At 48.7% G+C, this 15734-nt stretch overlaps 1 protein-coding gene across 4 annotated transcripts in view; it reads right to left on the reverse strand.

Annotated features, from left to right (window-relative positions):
* ACSL6 (acyl-CoA synthetase long chain family member 6) overlaps nt 1–15734 on the reverse strand; it is a 37047-nt gene that overhangs the window by 4831 nt on the left and 16482 nt on the right. For 3 of the 4 annotated variants that reach the window (XR_014886567.1, XM_085236758.1, XM_010719254.4), the window contains exons 4-20: nt 15443–15507; nt 15125–15226; nt 14914–15013; nt 14334–14512; nt 13879–13911; nt 12745–12796; nt 9546–9619; nt 7213–7290; nt 5385–5519; nt 4943–5077; nt 3651–3746; nt 2671–2743; nt 2431–2519; nt 1735–1851; nt 1346–1489; nt 1093–1194; nt 690–761 (exon numbers count right to left, since the gene is read on the reverse strand). Coding sequence is in view for 3 of the 4 variants with exons in the window: in XM_085236758.1 (XP_085092884.1) it covers nt 690–761; nt 1093–1194; nt 1346–1489; nt 1735–1851; nt 2431–2519; nt 2671–2743; nt 3651–3746; nt 4943–5077; nt 5385–5519; nt 7213–7290; nt 9546–9619; nt 12745–12796; nt 13879–13911; nt 14334–14512; nt 14914–15013; nt 15125–15226; nt 15443–15507 (1646 nt within the window). In the remaining variant the exon portion in view is untranslated. Of the gene's footprint in view, nt 1–689; nt 762–1092; nt 1195–1345; nt 1490–1734; nt 1852–2430; nt 2520–2670; nt 2744–3650; nt 3747–4942; nt 5078–5384; nt 5520–7212; nt 7291–7346; nt 7425–9545; nt 9620–12744; nt 12797–13878; nt 13912–14333; nt 14513–14913; nt 15014–15124; nt 15227–15442; nt 15508–15734 lie in introns of all 4 variants that reach the window. The other variant, XM_085236759.1, reaches the window with a different exon arrangement.

Here is a 15734-nt window from a genome sequence, read left to right on the forward strand (position 1 = left end):
GATCTCCATTTCTGCACCAAACCAAAGCGTGGTGCAGACCACAGCAGGAACAAACCAGACATGACCACAGATAAATGTGCACTACAAACCATTGCTTTTCATTTCTCAACTCGATTCTTTTTAATATAGGTTCATTTTCATGCATAATGGGGAAATGAAGAATAGCAAGTCTCTGCTTAATGCTGCTTCTGCTTCACTCAGGTATGGGGAATTATTCACTGGAGTTACCACCCAGAAATAGACTGCATGAGAGGAAATATGAGAGTAAACGCCCCTTGCTAGCTATATGTATTGATTGGAAGTTCATTATTTTAAGAGAAATAAGTATTTTATATTATAAAAAGTGCTTTTTAATGTGCTTTTAGAGCTCTGTACTTCATTACTGATTTCAGATCTCTCCTCCTGAGGTGCTTATTTACACAAGCGACAGAAAATGACCAGTGCAAGGGCTGGAAATAAGACAGCAGCTTGCCCTGCGTTGGTCATGAGTGGCAGTTTGAGCCCCAGTTCCTTGCAGTGCCTTCAAGGAAGGAGTCACTTCTCAAAGCATCCATCTTGAACCCTGATATCAGACTGCAGACATCACCCACAGCCCACGAGACATGCAATATCATGCTGAATGCTAACAAATCTCCATTCAGTGTATGCAGACCAATGCCAATATGGCCACAATTAATTGTTTCGTTTACCTGCTCAAAGGAATGAAGCCCGCTCTCCTTCCCTAACCGTACCATGTCTTCCATTATTGCTTTCTGCAGTTCCTGGGTTAAAACACACACATCCACCATGAAATACCACAGACAACCTTACACACAATTAACATCACTGTTCGTCACCAACACACACATTTCTGAGATAAGTTCAAGCTCCTTGTGGACAGTGCGTAATTAGCAATTATTCTAATGAAGAAAGGCACAAATGCTAACAGTACGGGAGGTCGTGCCAATGCCTTAGGAATGGACAGGCACAATACTGGGTGCTGCTGGTTCAACCACCACTCTGACCTCAGTGAGCAGATGGTGCTTGCCCGGAGAAGGGACGTCACCCCACATCAGCACAATGACTGCAGAGCGGACAGATGCAACAACCAACCTTATTTCTACAGAGCTCCTCATACGTTCCATCAAACCCTCTCTTCTTTGCCCAGCCTGGCATCACTTCGGCATCCGGCACCACGATTCCCACCAGGAAGGCCTGCAGGGAAAGCAGAAGGGTCAGACAAAGGCTTAATGCTCTGCACTGAATGCACTGTCAGGCTGAATTTGGTGGGATTTTATCACTTCTTGCCCAATTAGGTCAGGAATTCACCAACGTGTTGCAGCATATTCTGGTGGCCCTGCTGTACCTGCAGGCTGTCTCCATGGACGTAGATCTGGGCCACGGGGTCACTGCGGATGTAGATGTTCTCTATCTTCTCTGGTGCAATGTATTCTCCCTGAGCAAGTTTAAATATATGCTTCTTCCGATCAATGATTTTGAGTGTCCCATTCTGTTAGGAGAAAGAAATGAGGGTTTCCAGAGAGGTTATTTAACCACAACAGCTCACAAAGTCCACTCTAAACACACAGCAGCTTACATGGCCAGAAAGCGCCTCACTGAACATCTGAGTTTCTTCTGCCAAAATTCAGCTTAATCTTTACTAAGGATAGATCTGCTTGGAAGGTCACATGCAGAACTTGGGCGCGTGCATGGGACAGCACAACCGACACAGGCACCACTCATCTGGATACGTACAGGTAGCCACTTCCCAATGTCTCCGGTGTGCAGCCAGCCCTCCTGGTCCAGTGCTTCACTTGTCCTCTCCTCATCTTTCAGATAACCCTTAAAAACGTTTGGTCCTTTCACGCATATCTGCAAAGCAGGTCGGGTTGCTATTCAGTTACATCATTATTCTGCTGAGCTTACCAGCAAGCTAAATAGTGATTCACTGACATATGCTGAAGGTTGATTTTGTGACTGTGACCCATGCAAATAAAATGTATTGAGCTATAATTTTTTTTAATTTATTTTTGGAATTTTTCAAGCAAAGGATGTATGAAGGAAGAAATGCAAAACCCATTGGCTTAATGTTGAGTTTCATTCAGCTTGCAGTTTAAAAGCAAAAAAAAAAGGTGATTTCAATAAGTTTAATTTCCACGCAATACAGGAATGACAGCAATGGAGAAATCACAGTAATTCAGCTCCATAGCCAAACTAATTAACTCAGCCTTAGCTTTTGAAGTAATCAGGCGTGGCATTGGCTGGCAGTGCTGCCACAGCTCCTTGTTAACAAATGCTTCACTGCTCTGTTAGTAAACTGATGCTTTCTTTCCCTGATGGCCGTATTAAATAAATAAACTTGTGCCCCTCAAAGATGAACAATGCTTCTATAACCACAACTTAGTACAATATCCACTAATAAGAGTTTCATATTAAAATGTGAGCTCCTACCTCTCCTTCTCCTTTAGAAGCAAAATAATTCAGCTCCTCCACGTCCTTCAGTCTGATTAAGTTGCAGGGCAAAGGGGCTCCCACATGACCTGGCAATTAAAGTTGGCAGCTCGTTTGTCCGCTCTCTTACAAACAATAATTGGCATTTTATTATTAGTTGCGTAGCTGTAGATACGCTTGGCGTTCCTGTAGGAATTCTGTGTGCTGAAATAATGCGGAAAAGGGAAGAAAACCCGTTACCTGAGGTCCAGTCCCCCGGGGTGGTGAAGGTGCAGCCCGCCGTGCACTCCGTCTGCCCATACCCCTCGTACACCTGCCAAAGGAATGGGCACCCTGAGTCAGCACGCACAGCACCTCAGTGCTGCAGGAGGAGTCCCAGGGACAGCCCTGTGAGCTGATCCTGCTGTGAGCTGCAGGACGGGGCATGGGGACTTTCCCTGGCCCTGCAGAATTACCTTTCCTATGAGTCACACTGTTACGGAGCTGAAAACGGAGAGCAGACAAGTTCAGCAGTTTGTTTTTGAGTCTGGCAGGATGTTACTTGGCAGGAGGAAGTGGTCAGTGGGAAAAAGTGGTATTTTTGGGGGACATTCTGAAAATTTGCAAGTTTTTTTTTACATTTAATTTTAAGCTCTCGAATGAGGCCTTGAAATTGTCCTGGACTTCCTGGTCAGAGAGAAGAAACTCTCTAGTAAGGGTGGGGATCTGAAGTGCTGTGCCTACAGGTTACCCTTCTCGCACAATCTATATATAGAATAAAAGTTGTGTAATAAATGACGCACGCTTAATGGCTTCAAGTTGCTCCAGGGAAGGTTCAGGTTGGCTATTAGGAACAATTTATTCTCCAAAGAACAGTCAGGCATTGGCACAGCTGCCCAGGGAGTGGGGAAGTCACCATCCCTGGTGTTCCAGAACCATGGGGACGTGGCACTGAAGGTCAGTGGGCACAGTGGGGTGGGCTGGCACTGGGCCTGGGGATCTGAGAGATCTTTTCCAACCTTAATGATTCTACAATCCCATAGTTGGGCTTGATGACCTTTTAGGTCTTTTCTAACCTTAACGACTCGATGGTTTTAAGACCTGAGATGCGTGGGATGTCTCAGCAGCTCCTGGTGCCCGAGGCCACCCCTTGTCCCCACCATGGGGACGCTGGGTGCCCACAAGCCCTGCTGCTGCCATAGATGCCCCATACTCAATCCCAGCCCCTGCCCTTGGCTCACCTGGCAACCCAGGGCCGCCCGCAGGAAGCCCAGGACAGTTGGAGAGGCTGGGGCAGCACCCGTCACAATCATGCGGACGCACCCACCGAGGCTCGCCTGCAGGACAGCACCAGAAAACAAAAGGAAACAGCATGGATCAGTACAGATGGCACAGATTGTGTGTATTTCTTATGCAGAGCTTGCACTGAATGGCCTCACTTCTGTTCCCTCTGGAACAGTCAGCTGTACTACGGAAATATGAACTGACCCTGAGTCTTGCCTTAGGAACAAAAGCCTAAAAATCTTGAAAGCAATCACTGTGTCCCTCCTGGGCAGAAATGATGCCCAAGGCACAGCTCTGCTCCATCGCATCCATTCCACGTCCTCTTGCAGCACTTCTGACGTGGGGTAACCCTGGGGAAGAATCAGTCTCTTCCCCACTGCTTTTTTCTGTGCTTGCTGGCACCTTTTTGTTAACAGGCTCCCAAGCAACCTAAAGTAATGCCACCCTTTTTTAATGACAGATGACCTCGCACATACTTTAGGGGGTACTACAGCATTCCTGTGCTGCTTCCTGCCCACCTCACCTCCCTTCGTTTCATTTTTCTCTCCATGAAAGCAAAAAGGAACAAACACAGAGCTGCCCCTGCCCAGCCCCGCAGCGCTGAGCACAGCTCAGCCCCATGGAAGGCACTGCCAGTTCTTCTGGTTATAAATGAAGCAGTGTGTCTCCAAATAAGTTATCCAATTAAAAAATGAAGCAATCAGAGCCTCCTACAGCAGCATGGTGCCTGGAAAGCCTGGTGTAAAGCCACTTTAATCTGCTTTATTACCCAGGGGATGTGTGGCACATGGCAGGGCACTGATTTCTTTCCCTCTTGTTAAATCAAGATTCACATTTGCATTTTTCTCTACTGGCTTTTGCTCACTCTTGCTTTCCTTCAGAAAACATCAGTTTTGAGTTTGCCTGAGTGAAACCCAACCCTGAGAGCAATCATTATCTGTGGAAGATCTTCTATCCCCGAATGACTCCCACCCGGAACCCCACACTCTCTGTGCTGCTGAGCCCATTGGACCAGATTTGTGTGCCGAGCATAGATACAAATAGAAAAGCAGCAAAAGTGAATGGAATGACAAACTGTGCTCCATTTCCTTTTCCTATTCAGTTTTTCGGTCTCCCATTCACTGGTGAGCAGCAATTGGCTGCAGTATGGTGGTCAGACAGGCAGGCTGTGCCGACTTCAGGGAGCACAGGTTGCTACTAGAAGAAATGACAGTTGTCTGACCTTAGAGTCACTTTTTAAACCCCATACCTGTATTTTGTTAAAGAAGAGCCTGTCCCACAGGCTGTCATTTCTGATGATCCCATTTCGAACCTCAGCCTTTTTCCGCCTGGCGGCGAACTCCAGCACCCAGCGCTTCAGGGAGGTGTCTGCCTGGCTGAAGATCTGCAGCAGGGAGAGCAGAGTGGGTCGGGTGAGCCTGGGGAGGGTCACAACTCCGGTCATCAACCCAAAGCACAGCCTGCTGCCAAGTCACAGCCCTCAGTGCCACCAACAGCACTGCGCACCTACAGCTGTGCGGCTCAGCTGGGGCACAGGGATGGCAGCAACGCAGCTGAGTAAGGCTGTGCTATGCCTTAGTGCAGAAAGGGTGCAAGGCAGAATGGAGACAAGGAGAAGGAATTTTTTGGACATACTCTGGATAGGGGAACAGAAGCTTTGTTATAGCAAAAAGGAAAGCGATGAGGCTCACCTTGTCGTACATCCTGTTCAGCAGGCGCGGCACAACAGGGAAGATGGTGGGACGCAGCGCCTTCATGTCATCAGACAGCAGGCGGATGTCGCCTTGGAAGAAGCCAATTCGCCCTCCATGGCAATACACTACAGACTGATGGAGAGGAAAACGACCAAGTCAGACCTCGTTGCTTTTAATCCCTGGGGCAGAGCATCCCTTCTACGCACAGAAATGCCCCTCCCGAAATTTCGCTCTCCAGTATGGCAACAATGGTGCTTTGAAAAGATCTATCAACATAAAGGTTAACGTGGCACAGAGTGGAAGTGTGTGGATGGTTGTTGGCATTTTCAGAACTGGGAACTCAGCATCCACCAAATTTGCCACTTTCTGGAAGAACGAGGAGCTGCTGCCTGGGGAAAAGCCTGAGGTTGGGCTCCGCACGCTGCAAAACGTGCTGATGGTTTTTAGATGTTAATACTTTAGTTCTGTTTAAGCATAACGATACAGACTACGTTAGCAATACAGTGCCTGATCCTGTACCCCAGAAACTCCTCTTCAGAGATGCTTTGATTACCTGGAAAGTACAGCTCCAGAAGCTTTAGAAATAAGCTTGTATTTTTTTTTTGGAAGAACGTTTTTGGAAAATAAATGGGTTGCTTTGCATCAGGTGGGGGAAGAGCTGACATGCAGCAGAGCTGTGATGTGCCAGCAGCAGGGCAGCCAGCAGCCACCTTGCTGGAGCTGGAATTGCACCACTGTGCCATCACTGCAGGCTCACTGAGAACTGCAAATGGTGACCTCTGTGGGTACCTTCCAATGGGACAGTTCTACTCTGAAGTCTAAAATTCTATTCTAAAGCACTTCTAGCTCTAAAGAACATACTTATACAATTTTAACTGCAAGTCCCAGGAATTACTGATGTGGGCTAAAACTGGGGAATACAGTGTTTGTTGCTCGGAATAATTTTGGGGATCATTTTTAGCTCTTTAGAAAATTCTCTGCATGAAGGAGTGTGTTCAGCAGGAGTTTAACCTGAGCATCCCTCATGCCACGTGCTTTGGAGCTGCCCCTATCAGCACAGCAGCAATGAGATTATTTAAAAGTTTCTATATTCCTGCCCAGGCAGATGATTTTGTAATAATTACGTTCTCATTAGCAGCAAAGTGCTTTGCCTGAGCAGCACTGGCACACTGACCCACGTGTCTTTTAGGATTCAACTGACAAGCAAGGATACGCTGGGTTGTAATTCTCCAAATCTTTCATGGGCTTTCAGTTCCAATTTGCAAGTGCTTTAACAGGGCTGAGTGCATTATTTCTGGCCCACTCCTAAGAAGGGGAGGCCTGTGCCTGGATATCCGTCCAATTCCATTGGCATCAGCACTGCTGGGAAGGTGCTGGGCTGCAGCTGAGCCCAGACCCACTCCTCGTGCACTGAATCACTTCTTAGCTCCCACATTTCCACATTATCACAAATCATGGCCTGGTTTCCCAGAAGGGATGTATGAGCCCCCTCTGCATGCTGCCGTGAGCTGCTATGCGCAGGGGGTGCACATATTGCTACCTGCAGGGGATGCAGCCCATGCCCAGAGCATGATGCCCGGTGCTGTGCCGCCTCAGCTCCCTGCTGAGTTCTGCATATTTCCTCATCAGAAGGATTTGAGCTGATGAAAATAATGGTGCAGAACTGCCTTTGCTCCCATTATTGCTATCCCCAGAGCATGACCCGGTGCCCTTAGGAGTGCAGGTGTTTTAGTGCTACGCGGTGGGTATTTAGTATTTTATTCATTTTATTTCTTTCGGTGTGGAAAAAAAGAAAAGGCTATTTCCACTGCCGCTAGGACCTTACCTGTACCATTCGCTCAAACATGTGTGCTAAAGGCAAATAGGAAATGTGAACATCCTCACAAGTAGGAGACCACTGACTCTGGAAGAAAGCAGAAGGGGCCCCACGAGGCCACGTCAGTTGAGGCAGGAGCTTACCTGGATCACTCTCTCAAACATGTGAGCCAGAGGCAGGAAGGAGATGAGCACATCGTCCTGTCTCGGAAAGATCACTTTCTGCAGGTGGAGGGCATGGGAGACAGAAAGGAAAGAAACACTGACAGGAAGACAACAAGAGAGTCATAAAACGGTAAAAAGAAAAACGGCACCAAGAGGAACAAAAGGGGAAAGATCATCGAGAGAGGAAGGGAGCAGCGCACGAGGTGAAGCGTTAGGGCCACAGCAGTGATGGAGCTGCGTTAGTGGGAGGAGAACAGAGCACGGAGATGGACACAGAGCGCAGTGTCGGCACAATCACAGCTCATGGTTATTGTTTTCCCTTTGGTTAATCTCTGATTTGGGTCGGGGGACGTTGGATCACTTAGCTTACAGAAATTATAATGATTGCTGTTAGTGTTTCCTCATCATTTTCTTGATTAAAATGGGATTTTAAGTGCATTAGCACTGCCCCACAGACAGGCGTGCTGAGGAAAGAAAGGCAACAACTGATGCAAAAAATGAAAGTGACCGATGTCATTGCTTTGCACCAAGAGCCATACTTGGTTCGTACCTTTCTGCCTGCATGGTCAGGGGTACAGCTCACCATAACACTATGGATTAGGAAAACGGACAGCTTGATGACCCACCAGTTTGCACCAAGGCCAGAAACCAATGCAAAGTGAGTGCAGCAGTAGTGGCTCCTGGAATTGGCAGTTACACCCCCAGTGCACCTCTATGGCTGTACCAGAACCACTGCTCCACGGTGGAGGAAATGTGCTCCTTGGGCACACCTCTCACTGAGGTTCATCTGGGTGTGCACAGGGAGGCCAAACATGGGTCTTTCCAGCATCCCACTTTGGATTGTGTCCACCTGAACTAAGCCAGTCGGGCCTGCAGCTCTATTTATACATCAGTTCTAATGTTCTCTGGTGATGTGAAGCCATCTGCACCACTAGCCATGCTGCTTTGTTGTGCTGGTTTTAAATGCCCACACAAGAAATGATTTGTTTTTAAATGGATCCAAGGTGCTGGCATTTAATGGCATTGCAGTCACTGCAGCTAAACAGATTAAATGAAAGCAATGCCTTGGCATTTGGGAATAGCCTTATAATAAAGGTCTAAGTTCACTTAAAAAAAAAAAAAGTAACCTGCTTGGGAAAATGACTGAACTAAGCCAAAGTGGCACAAAAGTGTGCGAGCAGTGGTCTGTGCGTCCCTCACTCCAGGTGCTCACATGTTGCTGACAGATGCCAAATGCTTGGCACTTTGTTGGATCTGTGCTGCACTCACAGCTCACCCTGCAGTGCCCCAGCACCAGGACAGGGCACAGTCAGCAGCCTCACACCTCAACCCGACACCTTTGGGATTAATGCAAGTATCCACTGTCAGCGAGCACTGAGCCCACGGCCCTGGGATGCACCATGTTCCCCTGAGGTGTTCCCTTCCAAAATAAACTCTGCTGCTCTTTGGAAGCTGGAGGCCTTAAGGCATCAGCTGCCACTCGTGCAGCCCTGCACCCCTGAGGCAGCCCAGCCCTGCAGCACGAGCCTGGCATCCATCTGCAGGAGGACAGAACTGCAGGGTTAGGGAACTGAGAGCACAGTACTGCCCACACCAACCTCAGGGCAAACAAGGGCTATGCTGCAATAAATGGGACATCCCACATGCATGGTATGGCTTCACAGAATCATCTGTTTGCTACCGAGATTCTTATATTCGATACAAGTATAAGCTGCATGCAATTCTTAATATGCTGTGCTAGAGCAAGTCTGCTTCCTGTATTGTTTCTAAACAAAAGTTGCATGAAATATAATATACATGCGCTTGGCCAGTACAAAACCAAGATATATGGTAACATAAATGAAATTAACCATTCTGATCTTAAAAAAATATATGTTTCCATAAGTATATATATAGACATTATATGTGTAGAAAGCCTTCATTTAGAGACAGAGACACTGCACAGGCATCCCCTGCAGCAGCCACTGCTCAGCCCTGCAGGCTCTGCTTGCACTCCTCACCCCACACCAGCCCATGGGGACACCACTGCTCAGTGGCAGCTCCCCGTGCCTCCCAGAGCCCAGACTGGGAATTGGCCTTCAGGTAAGAGAAATGCGGCTCTTGTCAGCAGCCCCACATCTCCAACCCCTGCAGAAGCCCAACCCCACACACGGTGAGTTTCCCAACGGCGGTATTCACCTCTGTTACTTTCAAAAAGCCTGAAAAGTCAGCCACCACGTTCCCATGTGTCAGCATAGCACCTTTGGGGTTTCCTGCAAGGAAGAACAGAGGGAGAGCTTAGAAGATGAGCCAGTGGTTAATTTCCACTTCATTTCATGCTGGAACAGGTTGCCCAAGGAGGCTGTGGATGCCCCATCCTGCAGGCATTCAAGGCCAGGCTGGATGTGGCTCTGGGCAGCCTGGGCTGCTGGTTGGCGACCTGCACATAACAGGGGGTTGGAACAAGATGATCATTGTGGTCCTTTGCAACCCAGGCCATTCTATGGTTCTACAATTTCAAAAGCTTAAAACTGAGCAAGCAAACAGGAAATTGTCCAAACAATATTGTTAAACAATATTTAAAACATTTAATTCTCACACTGTGCAGTAGCATCCACCAAAGGCAGTTATTGCAATACACAAAATGTAATGAAATGATGCCATAAACTCAGCACCACATGCATCTTTCCATCAGTGACCCTGAGCAGTGATTTCCACCAGGAACAGAGCAGCTGGAATTGTGGATGGCCCTCAAACAGAGCCACCAGAGTGTGTGCCAACAGCTCGGGCTGCACAGAATACAGGGCTCCGTGCAGAGTGCCCTGCCACCCCCTGCCCCAGCACAGCCACTTTGCATCACCACCCAAGGGTCCATTGCAGAAAAGAGCTGCTGGGAAGGATGCAGGCACCTCTGCTGTGCTGAGCCTGTGCCCTCACCCAGCTCTCCTATAGGCAAATAAAGGCCCAAACCAAAATAATAATTATTGCACACATTTATTGCACTAGAACAGGACATTTTGAATACAGCTTATTTTTACCACAAAATTTGCGCTCAGTGTTCCAAGTGCCTTTCAGTTATTCGGTCCCAAATCCTTACAGATGGCCACGGGGGGCTATTGGGATCTCACACATATCCCTCCTTGGTGCTGGCCTCTGCTGATGCTGCTCAGAGGCTCGTGTTTTCAAAGCCAGGTGCACACCTGGGTCCTGCCCTCAGGAAAACTCCACAAAACAACGCCAGCTGCAAATACTTGCCAGCAGCTCAGGCATCGCTCCTCTGGCTGTAGCTGTGTCTGCCCAACCAGGTTTGCTCAGCCTTGGCGACTGCACAAACAGCTGCGCTCCTGGAGCAGTGCACATATCTCCACATCCACGGGTGCTCTGGGGGCTCTCTGGGAGATTCCTCAGATGCTCTGAGACCTCAGACTTCATCAGGAGAAATCCAGCGCAGAGGCGAAGCTGTTTGGGCTGGGGGTACCTGTCTGCATTTGTGCTTAGTTCCTCCTGTTGCTTTAGGCATCAGCCCAGCAGGAGCAGTGTTCCCCGCTGGGAGTCCTTTCCCAGAATTACCACTTCTAGAGGAATAGGTTGTTAATGGCAAAGCTAATTCTTCTTAAAACCCTGTGCCACACGTGTGACTCTGCTCTGCTTTGAATTTCCTCATACAGTGGCACTTCATCCATCCCATGCTGGAAACGCAGTGCAGCAATCCCGTTCTGATAACAGTGGGTGTGGGAGCTTCTCCTTATCTCAGTGCCAAGCTGATGTAGCAATCCACAACAAAGCAGCCTTGCTAAGTGGCTCTTCCCTCCAGCACCTCCAGCAGCATCACAGCTATGACCCATGAACAGGAGCGGAGGCATTGCTGGGCTGAAGAGAGCAGCTCCAGGAAGGGATTCTGATCCAACCAGGAATAGGGGAGTCCTCATGGGGACAGCAGGCTGTGCTGTGGGAGCAGCCAGCATGCACAACTGTAATGTGACGTTTCATCTGGGTGCTTTGGTCCATCTGTGAGTGCTGCTGATTTCTCAGCAAGGCAATGAACGTTTGTCTCGAGCTCGGAGATCTCAGCCTCTCCCTTGTCCCCATGGAGGCACACAGACAGCTGGTCCTGGCAGAGAAAAACAAGTGTTCAAATCCACTTCTGGTTGTTAGGTCTGGTTTTTTGATAAACTCGATTCTAGCTCTACAATTTCCATGTTACAAACTCGAGAGCAATGATTGCTTTTATGTCACAGAAATATATCTGAAAACCTTCAGAACTGGAAAAGCCTATGGAACATGTTTCTCAGGAGAGAAATCTCAATCTGGTCTTTAGAAATATCCAAACGTGGGCTACCCAAAGCCAGCCCTTCTGCCTTCAGAACTGGAAATCTCTGCATTGGGTGGGAGAAAGCTAAGCAGTCCGTGACCACGTTTGCAGATAAATAAACTCATTTTCTAATGGAAATAAAGCCTAACTTTGAAAGGAAAACCCCAGTACAAGAGTGCCACTGCCTGGCACAGCCCTCCCCAGGCTCAGCCCCTCATGCTGCAGTTCCAGCACTGCTCCTTTCAACTCCACACTGTGCTGAGTGCTCCAAAACTCACACATCTGCAAACTCCTCCGGGCCAATTAGAAATGACGCACGAAGGCAGAGCCAAACAGAGCCTTTGGATACCACCTGAGCAGCAAAGGGTTGTCAGCACTGAAAGCTGCTTACCTGACTGCAGTGTATGTCATCTTCTAGTGCTGGATGATGCTCCTGGGCTGAGCTGGTCACTCTCCCATCACACAGCATCAGTTCCTGCCCACCTGGGGAGCTGGGGGTGCTCTGGGGCAGCACCAGGTGGTGGGATGAGCTCTCCAGGGCTGCCTGGTGCTTCTCTGCACATTGCCCACGCACTCCCAGGGCTGCGCTCTGCCCATCGCTTTGTCTGCCTGGGGGACTTTTCAATGAAGGTTAGGGAGGTTGAGTGTTTGAGGGAAGGAAAGTCCCGCAGGCTGCAAGCAAACCAGGCTCTATGAGAGGACTAAGTGCCTGCTTGGGGTACCCTCTGCAGGACGGAGGCACTGGGCACGTCGCTGTGCTTAGGAGGCAGAGCAGAGCACTGCAGACAGGCATTTGTCCCTTTAACGCCTGCAGGAGGTAGGTAGCAACCAGCCAAATGCTCCATGTCTGCACTGCAGGACAGGAGCCAGGAACACGGGCAGCTCTGCAGAAAACTGCACACAGTCGTACGGCCAAAGCGTGAGCCAGGGAAGCTCGGCTCTACAGAAACCTATATACATAAATCCTACAAATGCATACAAACCCCATTGTCACGACAGCGTAACAGTATATTTGCACATATTGAGATGCTATCAGTAACAATAAGCTGTTCTAATAATTCACAAATGAGATACCCATCCCTTTACCTGTAGTGCCACTGGTGAAACAGACAATTGAGAGATCTTCTGGCCGGGGAGGCTGGAAACGAGGAAAATGTGAAAAATCATATCAGCAAACATGGAAGAGTCAATGACAGAATGCTGTCATCCTATAAACATTAAGATCAAACCAATTATATTCCAACTCTGCCATAAAAAGCTTTCATTGCCGTTGGCAATTCTCCTTTCATCACATTTCTTCAATTGTCACAGAGTCCTTCCCTGCTCCATCTGCATTAAGGTTGTGCTGTGCTGTAACAAGGCTTTGATGGAAGGTTTGTGTCTCACAATGCATGCCAATACTCCCTACAGCAAAATAACCCACGCCCTCATAAAGCTGAACTACTGCACTGATGGAAGCAAAAGCATTCCTTTGGGTCTGAGAAATTAATCACAGGTGGCAGGAACAAAGTGTTTCCTTCTCAGATGACATTGCAACACCTTGAAAATTTCCAAATACATCTGTTTGGTTTTATTCCACTTGTGATCATCCAGCCATGTTCTCCCCACTGCACTCAGTAATTGTACAGGTACTCTCTGTAGCTCTGGGAAAATGTGGGACAGTTCACTGATTTCCAGATAAGTGCTGAAAGCCACAACAGGGCCAACATCCCCAGGCAGCTGCCGGTCCCACTTCCATCAGTATCTCCATGTTCTCAGCACCATCATTTGCATCCTTTCGGATCCCCACCGAATTAACACCCTGGAAATTATAAGGCACTTTTGAAAGCTCTGCAAAGGCATGAGAACCCTTGGTGAAAACATGCAATGCAATTTCAAGAATGCGAATAGTGCCAAGTATTGTTTCTGAATTAAAGAAACCCCACCGCAAAAGCAGTGGTGGTGCCTGGGTAGGGCACTGGAATTAGCATGGCTTAGCACTGGCATTTAATTACTGTCCCATTAACACGTTCAGCGAGAATGAATTATCTCATTTAAGCATCCCAGGCGGAGGGTAGGAAAAAAAGGAAGCACATCTCCAGCTCTTGGCACTGACAGCACCCACTGCTGCCTGCATGGGGAGGGTTGCGGGATGCTGCCCCAGCCCAGAGCCTGCTGCTCCTCTGCCAGGGGAACAACCAGCTGCAGCTCTCAGCAGAACAGCAGCATGACAGCACTCACCACAGGCGCGTGTCGGTTCTCCCGGCCACAGTCCTGAAAGAGATTAAAGCAACAAAGGTGATTTCCACTATAATGCATGTGGTGCTGCCCACTGGTTAATAATTGCAAACCACTGAGGGAGAGCGTGAGCTGGAGCCGAGGCATTTGTGGCTAGCTCTGAAGTCATCCCTTGTGCCCAAAAATTTCTTGGATGTCCTTCAATATCATTCCAGGATTCAAGCAGTGCCTGGGCTGGGACTGTTTCGTAGAAGGAGGCTTAAATAGCATCAGGGAAGTGTGAAATATTGGCTTTCCTATCAGCAAGGGATAACGCTACGAGGAACCAAACTGAGCCATGTGCCAATACTAACAGCAATGAGCCCAGCACACTGACCCTGCCATGTAGTCCACAAGTCCTGGTGGTTCTTACAGCTTCTATGCACAAAGTGTATGAGAAGAAGAGAGCACAGCCCCACCTCCACCTCCTGCATGCTCTGGATGCGGACCCCGCAGCGCCTTCCCCTCTCCGTCAGCTCCTTCTCAAAGGGGTCCATCAGGATGATGGAGCTCAGCCCCGGCGTTTCCCTCTTCTCCACGTGGTCCAACAGCGTCCTGGCTTTGTCAGGCTTGTCACAAATGACTGTGGAAATGTCCGCTGGAAGGAAGGCAGACAAACAAGTTGTTTTTGGTAAATCAGTTTTGATTGAAGGCTGGATGCTCACACAGTGTCAGTGCTGGTACTTCGGGCTAACAGCAGAGGTCCCAGAATGTAACACGTTTTCTTTGAAAAATCACTGCAATTTTAGCTAAGTGCCGAAAGACTAGCTGACATCAACAATTATTTTAGGATCCACTTCAAAATACTCAACTTGCACACTATGCATGGCTATAAATCTGGGAGGAAACACGAGGAAACTCAGGAGAACTCCCACCAGAGCACAGCAGCTCCACCAAAACCTCATAAGAGACTTCAGCACCTGTCCTTTGGGAAGCAGAAGGGGATGAACCTTCCAAGTGACACGGCTGCCTTCTGAGATGATGGTAATTTGGTGGTACCTGTGTTGACGATGTACCGGATGGCTCCAGGACCCAGGGTGTCATAGAGGGGCACCACCACCATGGAGTAGGTGTAGCAGGCCAGCTCAGAAATGATCCACTGCCAGAGGTGAAAAGAAATGGTGGGAGAAGTTTTAACACGCTTGGAAACAAAGCAGTCTCACAAATCGGGTACATTAGTGAGACATCACCAAGTTAAAATAGACCTCACCTCTGGGCGGTTTTGGGCAAAGACCCCAATGAACTGCTCTGTGGATGCCTTGCAGCCCTGCTGCAGCAGCCCCGAGCCCAGAGCTTCTGCTCTTTCAGCCACCTGGAAGTTGGGGAGAAAAAAAGCATATCAGAGAGAGGAATAAGAGCAGCAGCAACTGAAGGGAAGACTGGCTACGCAGGGGGACTCTCAGATTATTGCACCAGCTATGTAAAAACGCTACTTTTTGCATTATCTCTAGCTTAGGGTGCTCTCTAACTCAAGGAAGAGTGAGAGCACTGGGAGAAGGGCTCCACAAGGGGTTCGGCTGCAGCTCACCTCTTTGTATGACAGCCACTGGTAGGGCTGCTTGGGCTTCCTGAAGCCCAGGCAGGGGCCGTTCTCTGGAAGACAGAAGCAGAGAAGGCAGGGTTAGGGGCAGTGCTGGGAACTGATGCCTGACGCTGTGGGGATGCACCCAGAGAGCTTCTGGCACAGCATCCTGCCCTGCCATAAGGTGTAAACGGGATGGATAACTGATAGAGAAGCAACAACAGGCAGAAACAAATACCAGCTTCTGCAGTGGAAAGAGAACTCTGTTGGGATCTCAGATCTACACCTAGATCAGCCT

This window comes from Meleagris gallopavo, chromosome 15 (genome assembly GCF_905368555.1).
Source record: "Meleagris gallopavo chromosome 15, MGAL_WU_HG_1.1, whole genome shotgun sequence".
Lineage (NCBI taxonomy): Eukaryota > Metazoa > Chordata > Aves > Galliformes > Phasianidae > Meleagris > Meleagris gallopavo.